Raw genomic sequence first — 17,145 nt, 5'->3', positions numbered from 1 at the left:
CCCCGCCCGTGTCGGGCTCTGTGCTGACAGCTCAGAGCCTGGAGCCTGCTTCAGATTCTGTGTCTCCCCGTCTCTCAGCCCCTCCCCTGCTCATGCTCTGTCTCTCTGTCTCTTAATAATAAATAAATGTTAAAAAAAAATTTTTTTAAGAGAAAGAAAATGCTGCCATTTGATCATATTCTGTCCTTTCACCCTAATGCTTGAGATGTGTGTCTCAACAGGCAGCATTCCTGAGTAGTCCCAACTGAAAACTTCTGGTAAGAGGAGAACTGAAGTGAATTTGATCCCAGATCCTGGTGGACTTGATGAGCCATCTTTTAGGAAGCTGTTCAGTAAGGCTGCAGTGGCTCTTTAAAAAATTACAAAAAAAAAAACCAAAAAAACAAAAAAAACCAAACCCTCCCCAGTATAGAAAGGAAATGCCTCGCTCTTCAGATGCTAATTTTAGCTAGTCCTGCATCAGACCTGGCCACGGGCTACAAATAGTTCTAACCAAGTAGCAAGACAAAGAAAGCTGGGCACCGTGGACAGCGTGGGCGGTGCCCTAGACTTTGTCTCTACAGCAATGTCTGTGAGGACAGCCTGACAGCCACCCGGGAATTGGAGTCTGGAGGAAGTACTTGCTGAATTTTCCCGTAAAATAATGTAAAAGGCGAATTATCATGCATTGTATTTACTTTCAAATAAGTGCCCTCAGATAACACTGGGCACTAAGCGTTACCAGTCATAACACGGGTGAAGCTGACTTTTTTTTTTTTTTAAGAGCCTAGGAATTACTGTGGAAGTTAAAGTTGTAAAAAACCCAATGAACTCATGAAGGCATTCCACTGCTCCTCAGCCTGGAGGAGGTGTTGAACATTTGAGTTGATTATAGCTAATAACCTGTGATCTCATTTACTAGAACTATAATACAGGGAGCTGTATAAGGTGGCACACGGGGGACCTGAGCACTAATCTATTTTTATTCCCCTTTCTTCCTCCTCCTTGCAAGCTAAGCTCAGCATTGGCCAGAGAAAAGTAACGGTCCAGAAAGGACCGCTGTTTCGGGCTGAAGGCTACCCTGTCAGCATTGGCTGCAATGTAACTGGCTACCAGGGACCTTCTGAGCAGCACTTCCAGTGGTCCGTTTACCTGCCGACAGCCCCCACTCGAGAAATCCAGATCATAAGCACCGCGGATGCCACCTTCACTTACGCGGTGTACGCGCAGCGAGTGCGAAGCAGGGGGATCTACGTGGAGAGGGTCCGGGGCAACTCAGTCTTGTTGCACATCTCAAAGGTCCAGCTGAAGGATTCTGGAGAGTATGAGTGTTACACACCGAACACGGATAAAAAATACTACGGCAATTACAGTGCGAAGACTAGACTCATTGGTAAGCTGTTTGGCCTCCTGCGCCTGCCGGTCCCCCGACAAGCCAGACCCCCACCATCACGATGCCTTGCAACGTGACGTGCCTTCACGTTGTGTCAAGCCCTTTGGCAAGAGAGCCCTCGCGGCCCACTGGATGTGTTGCAGATTGGTCACAGATCGGTATCCCACATTCTCTAAAACTCTCAATTCATCTCTCTAGTCAACCTTGCCATGAAGATATAGATAGTGTCTAAGTCTCCGAAGGCCTTGTCCATAGCTAGCTGCAGGTTGATCAGACAGAACTGTGTGGGTTCTCCCCAGGCCATGTCTCTTCTTGGAGGGAGAACATTAACTTGGTAAAAGAGCTGGTATTAGCACGATCAGTGATAAGTCGTCAACGTGGAAATTATGATTCCCCAATTACTCTCTTCTAGCATATTTACGTAGAGAGAGAGGTTCATAGTCCTTGCAATGACCACATTGCCCCTTTGCCTAGAATATCTTAGCACCCGTCTTTCAGTCTAGCCAACTCCTACATATGCTTGTGGACCCAGCCTAGGTATTCCCTCTTCTGTGAAATCTGTCCTGTCTCAGGCAGTGCTCCCACATCTTAGTTTCCTCCTGATGCTCTATTCACATCACTATTGTTAGCACTCACCCAGGTTATGTGATATTTGGCTCCTTACATGACCCCTACCTCACCCAGAGCTCCGTGAGCACAGCTACCTCGGCCCCCAGCACAGTGACTGGGACTGAGTAGTTGCTCAAGCAGTATTTGTTGATTGAATCTAAGTGTTGCTTTCACATAAGCAGAGGCTGTGTGATTTCCCTTGAGGAAGAACACGATGATAGGTGAGTAGGGTGATTATCAAAATTGTGGTAAGGGTTGCATTTTGGCTCTGGGTGATAGATTATAAGAGATTATTTCAGGGGCGCCTGGGTGGCTCAGTCGGTTAAGCGGCCAACTTCAGCTCAGGTCATGATCTCACGGTCCATGAGTTCGAGCCCTGCGTCAGGCTCTGGGCTGATGGCTCAGAGCCTAGAGCCTGCTTCCGATTCTGTGTCTCCCTCTCTCTCTGCCCCTCCCCCGTTCATGCTCTGTCTCTCTCTGTCTCAAAAATAAATAAAACGTTAAAAATTTTTTTTTAAAAAGAGATTATTTCAGAACTTTACAAAGAAGCAGGTTAAGTAAGGCGTAAGGAAGTGAAGCGACTTGCTCCAGTTCCTGTCGTCAAATAGGGACAGACTCAGGATGAGAATGTAGGTCTCCTAGCTCCCAGTGCTTTTCCGTCTTAAATACTCCGTGTCTAAGTAGCTAAATTGGTCACAGCCTACGCTAAAAATGTAAAGTCAGGGTCAATACATCACTGAGCCATTAGTTTTGCCAAGTTCCATAGGCTATGTGTATAGATGCCAATGTTCCCCTTGGCAATAAGGAAGGCATATGGCTGGTGGAAAACAACTCAAAGTGTGTGCTTTACAGATGGTGGGTCAGGGCACCATCTTCGTTTAAGGAGGCTTGTCTGATGGGTTCCTGGGCCAGTCAGTTGTCATCTTTCCTTTGCTTTCAGTTATTCCAGATACCCTCTCTGCCACCATGAGTTCCCAGACTCTCAGTAAGAAGGAAGGCGAATCATTAGAACTTACGTGTGAAGCATCCAAAGCGACAACTCAGCATACCCACCTGTCTGTCACCTGGCACCTGATCCAGGATGGAGAAAGAAGCCAAGCTACTGAGATTATTTCCCTCTCCAAAGATTTCATGTTGATCCCTGGGCCCTCATTTACCGAGAGGTTTGCCGCTGGTGATGTGCATCTCAACAAGCTTGGGGTCACTACCTTCAGGCTGGCCGTAGGGAGGCTCCAGCCCTCCGATCAAGGCCAGCTGTTCTGTGAGGCAACCGAATGGATTCAAGATCCAGATGAAACCTGGACTCTAATCACGAAAAAGCAGACGGATCAAACAACTCTGAGGATCCAACCGACAGGTAATGATCTTCTCAGGAAATTCATTAGTATGTTGGTAGTGGGTATTTTGGGGCCATCTTTTTTTATTTTTTCTAATCTTCGGTTGAATCTAAAAAAAAAAAACACATTTAGAAAGTTTGAATAAAATTTGTTTTGGGCATCTAGGAAGCATCAATAAGAAGAAAGACATTTGGTTTGGGGGGGTCTGCCCACAGCAGAGTTTCTATGGGATAAGGTCTGTTGAATGGTTAGATAGATTCCACAAATCATGCATGGAAACGGTGTTATTCTTGCCAAGCTCTGTGTAAGCACTTTATCTGCACTTTATCTAATGTAGTCCTTACCCTATGGGGCAGCTAGTCATCTCCCCATTTTTAAAACAAGGAACCTGAGCCTCAAACAGGCTAAATACTGGTAAGAAGTTGAGCTGGTGTGTTTCTCCAGTGATCCTGCACCACAGATACCCGGGCCCCAGAGTAGCCCGCTTCCAGGGTGGAGGCTTTCTTCGTCACGGCCAGGCTTTCCTCCCACCTGACACCATTTCCTACTTGGGATGGTGTCCCTCTTCATGATCCATTGGCGTTTTCATCAAAGCAAGCAGGAAGCCTCAGCTGTGATTCCTGGTTTCTCTACATAGGCTATGGTCCAATAGGAAGAGGTTGTGAAAACTATATATATCCATGCTAAAAGCAGTGATCCAACGGCGGATCATTGGAAGTTCCTTCTTTTTTTTTTTTTTTTTTTTTTTTTTTTTTTTTTTAGGAAAAGTGTTATTCTGTTTCATTAAAAAAATTGTCTTTGGCCTTGAGTGTCCAAGTTATACTCAGTGAGTTCTGTGGGGGCACATCATGGGTGCTTTTTCTCTCTGAGAACTTTTTATATAAAAGTCTTTATTTATGTTGACAAAAATTGTATATATTTAAGGTGTGCATGATGTTTTTTTTCATTTGAAATTTATTGTCAAATTGGTTTCCATACAACATCCAGTGCTCATCCCAACAGGTGCCCTCCTCAATACCCATCACCCACCCTCCCCTCCCTTCCACCCCCCATCAAGGTGTACATGATGTTTTGATAGACATGCATTTTGAAGCCATTACCACAGTCAGGCTAACTAACATATCCATTATCTCACATAGTTACTTTCTGTGTGTAGTGTGTGTGTGTGGGGGGGGGGTGTGCATGTGTGTATGGTGCGAACCCTTAAGATCTCTGTTCTCAGCAGATTTCAAGTATGCAACATGGTGTTATTAACTGTAGTCACTTGCTATACATTAGATCTATAAAACTTATCTCACATAATGGAAACTTTGTCCCCTTTGATCAAAATCTCCCTCTTCCATCCCCTCCCCCAGATCCTGGCAACTACCATTCTACTCTCTGCTTTTATGAGTTCGGCAGTTTTAGATGCCACATACAAGCGAGTTCCCGCAGTTTTTGTCCTTCTGTGTCTGGCTTATTTCACTTAGCCTAATATCCTCCAGGTTGATCCGTGGTGTTGAAATGACAGGATTTCCTTTTCTCTCAGGGCTGCGTAATATTTCAGTGTGTATATATACCACATTTTCTTCATTCATCCATCCATCAGTGGGTACTTAGGTTGACTCCATTATCTTTGTTACCATGCATAATAAACATGGGAATGCAGATCTCTCTTTGAGATACTGACTTCATTTCCTTTGGATACTACACCCAGAAGTGGGATCACTGGGATTATATGATAGGTCTGTTTTTAATTTTTGAGGCACCTCCACACTGTTTCTATAATGTTACATTCCCACCAATATTACATTCCCTTGCCTCCACATCCTTTTTTTTTTTAATGAAATTTATTGTCAGATTGGTTTCCATACAACACCCAGTGCTCATCCCAACGAGTGCCCTTCTCAATGCCCATCACCCACTTTCCCCTCTCCCCCACCCCTCCCATCCACCCTTAGTTTGTTCTCTGTATTTAAGAGTCTCTTGTGGTTTGTCTCCCTCCCTCTCTGTTTGTAGCTATTTTTTCTCCTTCCCTTCCCCCATGGTCTTCTGTTCAGTTTCTCAGAATCCACATATGAGTGAAAACATATGGTATCTGTCTTTCTCTGCCTGACTTATTTCACTTAGCATAATACCCTCCAGTCCCATCCACGTTGCTACAAATGGCCAGATTTCATTCTTTCTCATTGCCAAGTAGTATTCCATTGTATAGAGAAACCACATCTTCTTTATCCATTCATCAGTTGATCTCCGCATCCTCACCAATACTTGCTTTCACTTTTCCAACCCATGAACCCAGAATATCTTTCCCTTTATTTGCATCTTCTTTACTTTCTTTAATCCATATTTTGTAGTTTTCAGTGCAAATGTCTTTTGCCTCCTTGGTTAAATTTATTCCTGAGTATTTTCTTCTTTTCAACTATTGTAAATGAGCTTTTTTTTAATTGACATAAAATTAGTATATGACATTAAGTTGCAGGTGTGCAACATTAGAATTCGATGTTTGTATACACTACAAGGGATCACCACCATAAGTCTAGTTACAATCCATCAGCATACAATTGAACCCCTTCACCCATTTTGCCCACTCTCCAACCCCCTTCCCCTCTGGCAACCACAAATCTGTTCTCTGTATCTGTGAGCTCATTTTTATTTTGTTTGTTCATTTGTTTTGGTTTTTAGAGTCCCCATATAAGTGAAATCATATGGTATTTGTCTTTCTCTGCCTGATTTATTTCACTTCAAATAATACCCTCAGGGTCCATCCATGTTGTTGGAAATGGCAAGATTTCTTTCTTTTTTATGGCTAAGTAGTATTCTTCTGTGTGTGTGTGTGTGTGTGTGTGTGTACCACATTTTCTTTATCCATTCATCCACTGATGGACACTTAGGTTGTTTCTGTATCTTAACTATTATAAATAATGCTGCAATGAACATAAGGGTACATATATCTTCTTGGTGTTTTTGTATTCTTTGAATAAATACCCAGAGGAGGAATAGCTGCATCATAAGGTAATTCTATTTTTAATTTTTTGAGAAATCTCTATACTGTTTTCAATATTGGTGGCACCGATTTACATTCCTAACATCAGTGTAAAAGCGTTCCCTTGTCACCGCATCTTCTCCAGCACATGTTATTTCCTGTCCTTTTGAAAATAGCCATTCTAACAGGGATGAACTAATATCTCATTGTGGTTTTGATTTGCACTTCCCTGATGATGCGTGATGCTGAACATCTTTTCACGTGCCTGTTGTCCATCTGCAGAAATTGTTTTCTTAATGTCTTTTTCCAGTACAGTAAAACCTTGGTTTGAGAGCATAAATCATTCCAGAAACATGCTGGTAATCCAAAGCACTTGTATATCAAAGTGGATTTCCTCATAAGAAATAATGGAAACTCAGATGATTTGTTCCACAACCCAAAAATGTTCACATAAAAATGATTACAATACTGTAATATAATATAAAATAATAAAGAAAATACAAAAATATAAAGAAAAATAAACAAGTTAACCTGTACTTACCTTTGAAAATCTTCATGGCTGGTGTGAGGGAAACAAGAGAGAAGAGGGTTATTGTGAAGGGTGACTTTCACTATCACGAACAGATGTTGATTACGGTATAGTATCAATAAACTCTTGTCATATACTGTATTTAATGTAATTGGCAATAAGGCAGCAGAGGAAAGGGTCTATATGTGCAGACAGGCTGACATATAGAATTCATAGAATGAGCAAAGCATTTCTAAGCTTACTCTTGTCTGGAAATCAAAGGACTATCCATAGGCACTTTGAAGTGACAAAAATACACTGGTGCCAGTTGTGGGCACCTTCCAACGTTCTGAAAAATCACTGACTTCTGCCAAACACCACGGTGTGAGACTGAGCATCTGAGCATGGGAGACGATCACCCACAATCCCACAGCAAAAGAGAGAGAAAGAGAAGAACCATTGGCTCAGTTGTGATCATGTGACGTTTGATGTCACGTACTACTCATATTGCAAGACATCGCTCGTTTATCAAGTTAAAATTTATTAGAAATGTTTGCTCGTCATGCGGAACACTCACAGAACAAGTTACTCGTGATCTGTACTTTGTTGTTTCGCCGTACTTTGTTGTTAGTGTATAGAAATGCAACTGATTTTTTTTGTATGTTCATTTTGTATCCTGCAACTTTACTGAAACTATTCATTTTAATAGTTTTTTGGTGGAGTCTTTTGGGGTTTCTATATATAAGACCACGTCATCTGCAAATGGATGATTTTACTTCATTTTTACTTTATTTTTTTTACCCTGACTAATTTCTCTGGGTAAGGCTTCCAGTACTATGTTGGATAGAAGTGGTGAGAGTGGGCATCTTTGCCTTTTCCCAGTCTTAGGAAAAACTTTCAGTTTTTCATGGTTAGGGATTATGTTAACTGCAGACTAGTCATACATCACATGTGCTTTAACTTAAGAAAATTCCACTGGATATTCTCAGCCAAAAAAAATCCCAATTTATAGCAATTCAACATACCATAAGATGTTATATATTTTTTATTAAAAAAAGATACATTACTGTATACTTTATATTTCTATGCATACGTTTTGCTTAATAGGATTGCATTCAGAAAGCTATGTATGCTGTTCTTTCTGAATGATTTAAGGAATAGTCAAGGGCATCTTTGCTTCTAGGCATTTCTTTGGCTGACCTGCTCTTTGGAGCTAAACTCCCACATGAAATTCAATCCTTGTGGATCCTTACAGGAGGTATTATCTCCCTGCGGTACTGAAAGGACAGATGCTGTGACTTCTCTAAATATCTGCTTTGCTTTTGTTTCCTAGTGAGAGATTTTCAAGTCAACATTACCACCCAGAGCACGTTTACAGCAGGGAAACCCTTAGAACTGGTTTGCCTGGTCGTAGGCAGTGGCCAGGACCCACAGCTTCAGGGCATCTGGCTCTTCAATGGTAACGAGGTGGCCCGCATCAATGCTAGTGGTGTTCTGGACCTCAAGAGAGACTACAGAGAGAGAGCAAGTCAAGGACAGCTCCAGGTTTCAAAGTTAAACCCCAAGGTTTTCTCTCTCAAGATCTTTTCTATGGGCCCCGAGGATGAAGGGGCCTACACATGTGCCGTGGAAGAGGTGGTAAGAAATCAGATGGACTCCTGGGATGTGCTTCAGAGAAAGCAGTCACCGGACAGCCGCGTGCATCTGAGGATGCCAGCAGGTATGTGAAGTCAGGGCCACACGTGACGGGGCTGTTCTCAGCTTCCCTCCTTTGTGAGTACAGTATGACTTCACGGACACAGCGGACTTCTCCTGCAGAGGCAGGTGTCAGTCGGATCACTTTGAGGTGGCGTGAAAGACACACAATTAGATTGTCCTGAAGCCTCTTCTTGCTGTCTTAGGTCTTCGATTCTTTGATTCTGTCTGCTGTTAGTCCTAATTTTTGCACCTTGGGTTTTTCTTTAAGCAGGGAACACCTGTATCAATGAAACCCTCTGTCTTCTATCGTTGTCTGTGTGATGTGAGTGTGTGAAGAGGGAAAAATGACACTTGGCCTCCTTCCTGGGGAATGCACACGTACATTATGCTCCTCAACCCCCCCCCCCCCCAAACACCTTTCAGGTACCTTTGGTCAATCCTCTGTTATCTTAACCTGATACACAGGATGATAGTGCATCTTAATGCTACATCAAAGCATGACTCAGACTAAGAAATGAAGAGGTAAATGATAGCAGGCAGATGTCGTCCCCTGCATTTTGCTGTAATGTGACGTGCCTGTCCAAACCACTTTGAGTATCTGTACGCATGAAAGTGGAAGGCCACTTAGGCCTTGTTTGGTTCATGAAGGTTGGGTGACCTGAAACATGGTTGAGCAGTCAGTGCTTTTTGTGTGAAGAGAAAACAGACAAATCTACAACTAACATTAGGATGCTCCGGGCTGGGTATTATATTCTAAGTCTGGAAAGACTAATTGCCCAAGAGCACAAAACACAACCCAACAAAAAATAAAGATACCCTTGTCTCACTGGTTCCTTGGAGGCATCTCCAAAGATGGACACATTTCCCTTTCATGCTTTTCTCCGTCACCCCATTTGCTAGCAATGAAGATCACAAGCTTTGGCCTAGAGTGGCAAGCCAGGAAGCATGTTGGTGTTAGTTTTCATGCTAAACATTTGGTCAAACTTTCTAGGATTCAGGAAAAACTAGGTGGGCGGGCTTACATACTTACACAGGTCTAGGTCTCTGTTTCACGCATCTCAGTCGCTGCTGAAACATATCGGTAAAGCTTTCTTAAATTCCACATGTGGGAATTTGTGCCAAAGGGTGCCCAGATCCTAAGCCCATCAGTAGGGTGGTCTTCCAAAGCAAAAAATAGTTCTTTGTACAGGCTGGAATCCAAACTGGGCCCAGTGTGCAGAAACAGAAAAAAATTGTTAGCAAATTTATTAAGGATCCTGTTGAGCATTCACAGTTTTGAAAATCAAACCAAAGTATGAGCAGAGTCTTATCATTCTATGAATATTTTAAACAGAAGGGGGTACTCGCTACCACTGTGAATCTGTAACTTACACACACTTGATAAGTTTATTACTTCTTTTTTTAAAAATTTTTTTTCAACGTTTTTTATTTATTTTTGGGACAGAGAGAGACAGAGCATGAACGGGGGAGGGGCAGAGAGAGAGGGAGACACAGAATCGGAAACAGGCTCCAGGCTCTGAGCCATCAGCCCAGAGCCTGACACGGGGCTCAAACTCACGGACTGCGAGATCGTGACCTGGCTGAAGTCGGACGCTTAACCGACTGCGCCACCCAGGTGCCCCAAGTTTATTACTTCTTACCAAGAGGCAGTAATGACTGTAATGAGTTAAGGACACCTCATCTTTTCTTTAAAAAATTGATGTTAGTTGAAGCTAATCATAATGGTTATATTAGAGTAGTGAGATTATGAGTAATAATTTCCTCTTTACGTTCTAAGCTTCAGTTAGGAGTCTATTTTTAACTTGAAAATGACTCTAAGTATAATCCTGCCTCTAACACCCAAAATTTGGAAGCAGGCTTGCATATATGTGATATAATATATAATATATATAAAATATTATTGAAATAAGAATCAATAGTATTATTAATTATATTAAAATATTAAATACATATATTAAATTTATTTGTGGATATCAACCTTCATTCTGCCTTTGTAACATACATATACATACATATACACATACGTATACATACATATATATGTACATATACATATATGTATATATATATATATATATATATATATATATAAAGCAGGAGAAGACTAAACTCCTTCCTCAGCAGGGAAGAACAATTTGCAAATTCACTTAGATCCTATTTAAATTTCTCATCCCAATTCTATTTTGTTTGTTTCTCTTTTGTCTTTGAACCACCCCACTTTCACTAAGCACCTATCATTACAGCCAAAGCTATTAGCTTCCCCTTGCCGGCAGGCTAAGCCCTTAAGCATGTACCACTTTTAGTCCTCCCAACAATGCCATAAGGTGGGTGCGATTATTACCTTTGTATTTGCAGGAAAGAAAATCGAGGCTCAGGGAGGACAGTGTGTTTCCCAGGATAACTCTGACTCCCAGGACTTCGGCCTTAAGCCTGGGATGTATGAGCTACCACGATGTCTTTGCCTTGCCCACACAGCACCCAGGACAAAACCTTGCCCAGGACGCGTCCGAATGTTTGCATTTCCACGTGTCTTGAATTTCTGGGAGCCAGACGTATATTTGCAGTTTAACATTGTAGTTCAGCTGTAAGAAGGATCTTCCCTCAATCAAACCATTAATATATCTCTAGCTATATGAATATATGATTTGAAAAAGAGAAATCTATGTATGTGTATTTTCTCCCAAGTAATTGCTTTTAATGGTAGTATTCTGTTTATTCTGTTGTTCTTGTTTTTTGTTTTTTTTTTTCAATAAACTCCGCAACCAGTGTGGGGCTTGAACTCATGACCCGGAGGTCAAGAGTCACATGCTCCATGGACCGAGTGAGCCAGGCACCCCTAATAGCAGTAATTTGAACAGAAATCTAATTATCAACACTCGTTCCCTGTTCAAAACACATACTAACTAGGAAAAGATAAGTAGGGAGAGGAATGTCATTTTGAACTGTGAAACACAAAATTCCAAAAAACTAGAAATTTAAATAAACACAGCTTTGTTACTTTCAGGCTCATATACCCACCCTAATTAATCTAAGAAAATATTACCAGATGTTTTCCCAACTAGATGTTCTTAATGAAGGGCTGATTTAACAAATCACTAAAAACGAGGGCAAATTATAAATTGTTTAAGTGTAAATAAGTTCTCCTGATATTCTTTCTATTGTCTTGTGCCCACTATTTAAGTGTTTAGCCAATCTCTTTTCTGAGGGTGGTCCAGGACTACACGGCCTGATCTGATTGGTCACAAAACGAGTCAAATCCTAATTAAAGAGATGTCACTGTGTTTTCTAAACGTTTTCATTTACTTGAAACCCTTTTTTTCCTCTCAAATCTGTAATCCACAGCAAGAAATGTGGCCTTATCTACCAAGAGCAAGCAGCAAGCAGTGTGGGAAGGAGAGGTATTAACCCTTCTCTGCAAGGCCGATGGAACCGAGAGTCCCCTGTCTGTGGAATGGTGGCGCCTCCCACAGGGCCACACGCAGCCAGAGTTCGTGGCTGGCATGGGGCAGGATGGCACGGTGCAGCTAGGCGCCCCCTACAAGGAACTCAATAACCACGGCAACACAAGGCTGGAGAAAACGGACTGGGCCACTTTCCAGCTGGAGATCGCCTCCACCACCATTACGGACAGCGGTATATATGAGTGCCGAGTGTCTGAGAGCGCCCAGAACCAGGCCAGAGGTCAGAGCTGGACTCAGAAGTTGTCGGTCACCATCAGATCTCTGGGTAAGTGTCCAAGAAATCCTTTTCTGAACTTGCGGGTCGTCGGTACCTTCCTCTGCAGTGCGACGCAGTAGAGTCTGATTGTGTGTCACCCTGAACCCCCCAGTTAGGGCACGTACACCCCAGGACACGGAGCATCGTTTCTGGCTGCCATGTCCGTCAACTACTCTCTAAAGTTTCCTCATCTTTACGAAGATCATCTGTAGGGTGCCCCTTGCAGGCTATTATTCACAGCTAAAAACAAAAGCCTATGACCTGGAGTAGACTTACAGAGGACACATGGCCAGTGGAGCTGAGCCTCATACATTCGGGCTTTTGACAGCTGTGGCCCTGTGTTGCAGAGTCTTCTAGCATGTTCCCAACAGTGACACTGAGCCTGTGAGTGGAAATAAGGGAAGGAGGCCAGCCACTGGGCTGGGGAGTGCTCCACCCACTCCGTAGCAGCTGTCTAAGCAGCGGGCTGGAGAGACACTGCCTGTTTGTTGTCACCACTGAGAACACTCTCAGAAGAGGGTCAGCTTTGGAAATCTGAGGACAGGCTGTACTATGAGTCAACTTTTACCTCCAAATATTTGATTCTCCCGATGTACAAATGCATGGCTCTGTGTGAATAGGTGAATAGGAAGGCTTTTATTTGATAAGCATATTAGAAATCCTGTTTCCCATCTATTTCTGCCCACAGAGTCGAGTTTACAGGTTAAGCTGATGAGCCGTCAACCCCAAGTGACATTAACCAACACCTTTGGCCTGTCCTGCATAGTGGAGGCTGACTTCTCCCACCTCAGGGTGCCACTCACTGTGACGTGGCAGTTCCAGCCAGCAAGATCTCGGGTCTTTTATCTGCTTGTGCGAATCGCCTGGAACGGCACTATTGAGTGGGGGGATTTCCTATCTCAGTTCCAAAAGAAGACAAAGCTTTTGCAGTCCTCATTTTACTCTCAACTCCTAATCCACGATGCCACGGAGGAAGAAGCAGGAGTTTATCGGTGTCAAGTAGAAGTTTATGCCAGAAATTCCCCAGACACGAGCGGCCCCCCGAGGGCTTCTGCCGTCTCTCACTCGCTGATGATAGCCATCACTTTGCCAGGTAAACACCACCTGAAATTAATCCATGCTTTAAAAACAAACCAACACATTTCTCCCATGTTGGGTAAGTTTGTAGAATTAAAACATAAAATACCTTCTCCCCATGTTCTTACTGTATAAGTTAGCACCACAGAGAACCAATATCCAGGTTGACATTGAGTTAACGTGCATGGGATGGCCATACTGATTGTTAAAACATTGACAGACTTCCACACTGACTAATAATAACTGTGGCTCCATGCCCCTTCCCCCCTTCCCATAAGTTCCCAGCACCTGCAAGGTACCATGTGGCACAACAGGGGGCCTCTAGGACCAGCTCCTAGAGCTGGGGGAGGCGTTCTTTTGGATTGGTCACTGCCCATGCCTCATGAGTCATTAAATGTTTGGAATGTCTCCATTAGTGGTATGGATAACGTAAATTCCATTAGAATACATTTACCCTCTTGTTTTACCACGTGAATGTATAAGAGAGAGGATATGATTATAGTCAAATATAATTTACCTTGTCAGCTGGTAAAAGAACAGAGGTAAAAAGTATGACACAACCTGGGCAAAGTTCTGCTGGGTCATGCATCTTCTTTTATGGCTTGCATTCTTTTAAGGCAGAGTGTTCAAGAGCCTTTGAAGTCATTTCAATCTGACAGGCACCAGACAGCAGCATAGCTGTGGACAAGTCACACAATCCATCCAAGTCTAGGTACTTCATCCATAAGTTGCTCTTTAAAGATGCGCACGTTAAAGGTGGTGACACATAGATAATGTGCCTAGTACAGTGCCGATGCGTGGAGTGGATGCTCAGACATGGTAGTGGTCATTCTCTCTGCTGCTGAGTGACATCTTTTGTACTAGTAATGATCTCCTTGTCGATTGACTCATCTTCTACTTTCCATCTTGAATTTGAGCTCCAGCCACACTGAGCTAGTTGCAGGCCCTCAAATACTCTATGTTCTCTCCCTCTTTCAGTCTTTGTTCAAGTCATGTGTTTTGTGTGGAACGCTTTAGCCTCTTCTCCATCAGACTAATTCCTATTAACCCTTAAGACTTAGGTTAGAGGTCTCTTCTCCAGAAAGCCTCCCCACACTCCCATATTTGAGTTAGGTAGTCGTGCCCTGTGCTCTGACTTCTGCATACCTCTGTCACTCTTGGGTGACACAGTCTTGTAATCCTAAGCCTCTGTGACTGTACTAGTGTCTCCCTCTAGACTGTGAACCCACGGAAGGGAGGTAGCCACAGAGCGGGGAATAGTCTGACAGAGAACACAGTGTGTGCTTAATAAATGTTTGTTGAAGGAAGAATAAAGGGATCTACTGGCAACTTCAAGAAGCAGTTACAAAAGCAGAATCAGTGATGTCAGCAAGAGGTTAGAATAAGGTTTGGAAGGCAGGTTTTAGCATTCATCTTCCCGACGGAGCAGAAAAGCTGCTGGAATAAAAGGGTAGTTGACTATGTATCTGTATGAGATTCTTACAGTTGACTGGCTGCAAAGAAACATATAATGTTAATAGCCCCACGTACAACTTGCTTTTGTTTACCTGAGTTCAAGGGCAGATACCAACAAGGGCGTTTGGCAAACTGTGAATCGGGGGGTACTCTGGAGAGTGAGCACACAGACAAAGCATTAATAGGGGCACTTTCTCTCACTTTGATTTATGAAATGCTGCAGAAGAGAAGATGTCTAAGCTTCAATAATGAGGCATTATCATGTGGAAGAGATTAGTTTCCTGTATGACACTTCCTCCCACCCCATATTCCCATCCCACTCATCCAGGTAAGGGTAGAACCAGGACCAGTGGCTGGAAGGTATGGAGTGGTAAGATTCAACTTGATATCAGAAAGAATTCTCTAGTGGCAGAGATGTCCAAAGATGGAATGGACTGGTTTGTCAGTTGGGGAACTGTTCAGAGGCTCAATGGGCAGTGAGTGGGGCTGCTGGGGAGGAAATTCCCCCATCCAGTGGATGGAGGAGACATTGTCCCAGTTGGCCTCTAATGTCCCTTCTGCCTTAAAATTCTATTTTCTAGCAAAGTAACAAACAAAACAAAGTAACAAACAAAACAAAGTAACTGTCACCATTCTTTTCATTTAGAGAGCAAGCTAAGAGTGAACTCAACCAGTCAAGTCCAAGAGATCTTCATCAACTCCAACACCAACATAGAATGTAGCATCTTGTCCCAGTCCACTGGAGACCTCCAGTTAGCCGTTATTTGGTACTTCTCTCCCATTTCCATGAATGCAACCTGGCTGAGGATCCTGGAAATGGACCAAACCAATGTTGTAAAATATGGGGATGAATTTCACTCCCTACTGAGAAAACAAAAATTCCACCCCAAGAAAGTTTCCCAGGACTTGTTTCAGCTACAGATTCTGAATGTGGAAGACAGCGATCAGGGCAGATACCACTGTGCTGTGGAAGAATGGTTCTTGTCCAGAAACGGCACTTGGCACAAGCTTGGAGAAAAGAAGTCAGGTCTGACAGAATTGAAACTCAGGCCCACAGGTAAACCTCATGAGTGTATTCTCACAACGGCTTTCTATAGGATGGCCTTCTTCTCTTGGGCAGTTCCTCAATGGAGTGATTATGTTGAAGGTAGAAAGGTGACCCAGGGCCATAGGGATAGTGGCCACCTACACAATGAATGCAGGACCTGGTGGCCCAGCAGAGGATGTGGCAGTCACGTAAGGTGAGTCAATCTGAGGTTTTGAGGAGTCTGGATGGGAACAAGATCCCTTTGATTGGTTTGCCTATCAGCCTGGCAGTCTGCTCTATGCAGCTACCCAGGGTATCGTATCTCTAGATCTCTGTAATAACAAGCTGTGTCATTCCAGTGGGGCTCTACTGTAATTTGGCAAAGAGAGAGTAATACGAAGCATATTTCTCCCACTGTGAACAGAAACTGTACAACTCTATAGGGATGTGTGGAGAAATTGCTTTTCAACATTTGGCTGCCTAAACATACGGCAAATAAGAGTAGTTAACTGTCGGAATGCTTACTGAGGGAGTCTCCTCTTCCTCAGGAGAGCTTTAAAACTGTAATAGAAGTTCCATCCACATGCGCTGGTCTAAGAGCGCTGCAGTTGAAGTGTGGGCAGGGTTGGTTAGATCTCTTGGTATCGGTTTGGTCACCTCCAGTGTTGATTAAAATGAGACAGATGTCATGGCTAGGGTTCGGGAACTGGCTGAGATCCAACAGCACAACGCAAAGAAGTTAGTCTGGTTTGGTGCTTAAAATTGCATTTTCAATGGTACACCCACAAATAAGATTATAATAAACGTTACTATGTATTAGACAGTTAGAGATACAAAGAGAAATAAGGCATAGCTCTTGCCTTAAGGAGCTTACAGTCTGTAGGGGGGGCAGTGGAGCCAAACAGTAGTGGAGCATAAGGCTCTCTTTTCTTGCTGCTCTGGTTCCCCTTCTCTGTGTTCTTCAGGCCCTTCTTCTCCCTGGTAAATGTGGGTGCTCCTCAGGGACAGATCCTGGGCCCCTTTGTCTCATTATTCTCTGCTCTCTCCAGAACTTCTCAAATACTGTGTTGGTTTCAACTACCACCTTCGATGAAATAGCACAAAGTCTTTACACTTCGCTCTGATCTCTTGAGCTCCGGCTCTTTCTTCCCAACTGCCTGTTGTACATTTCTGCTTGGATGCCCCTGAGACCCTCACACGCAGCACGTCCCAAACCTCATTATCATTCTTGCCATCCCACAAGACCCGTGCAAACTTCTGCATTCTCCATCTGTGTGGCTGGCAGCCCTTCCTCCCAGTTGCCTAAGCCAAATCTTGACAGTGTTTGCACAGCCTTTAAGGAGGCAGCCGCTCCTTGGCTCAAGCTAGCAAACCCTTCCC

The 17,145-nt window shown here is 43.3% G+C and overlaps 1 protein-coding gene across 1 annotated transcript in view; it reads left to right on the top strand.

Annotated features, from left to right (window-relative positions):
• Positions 1–17,145, top strand: part of CD101 (CD101 molecule) — a 39,434-nt gene that overhangs the window by 8,369 nt on the left and 13,920 nt on the right. The window contains exons 2-7 of the mRNA XM_058716074.1: positions 992–1,372; positions 2,922–3,338; positions 8,125–8,511; positions 11,832–12,215; positions 12,895–13,299; positions 15,385–15,795. Of these exons, the coding sequence (XP_058572057.1) occupies positions 992–1,372; positions 2,922–3,338; positions 8,125–8,511; positions 11,832–12,215; positions 12,895–13,299; positions 15,385–15,795 (2,385 nt within the window). The remainder of the gene's footprint in view (positions 1–991; positions 1,373–2,921; positions 3,339–8,124; positions 8,512–11,831; positions 12,216–12,894; positions 13,300–15,384; positions 15,796–17,145) is intronic.

Source organism: Neofelis nebulosa, chromosome 2, assembly GCF_028018385.1.
Source record: "Neofelis nebulosa isolate mNeoNeb1 chromosome 2, mNeoNeb1.pri, whole genome shotgun sequence".
Classification (NCBI taxonomy): Eukaryota; Metazoa; Chordata; class Mammalia; order Carnivora; family Felidae; genus Neofelis; species Neofelis nebulosa.
The sequence above is the reverse complement of the archived record's forward strand: the minus strand, read 5'-3'. Positions and strand labels throughout refer to the sequence as shown.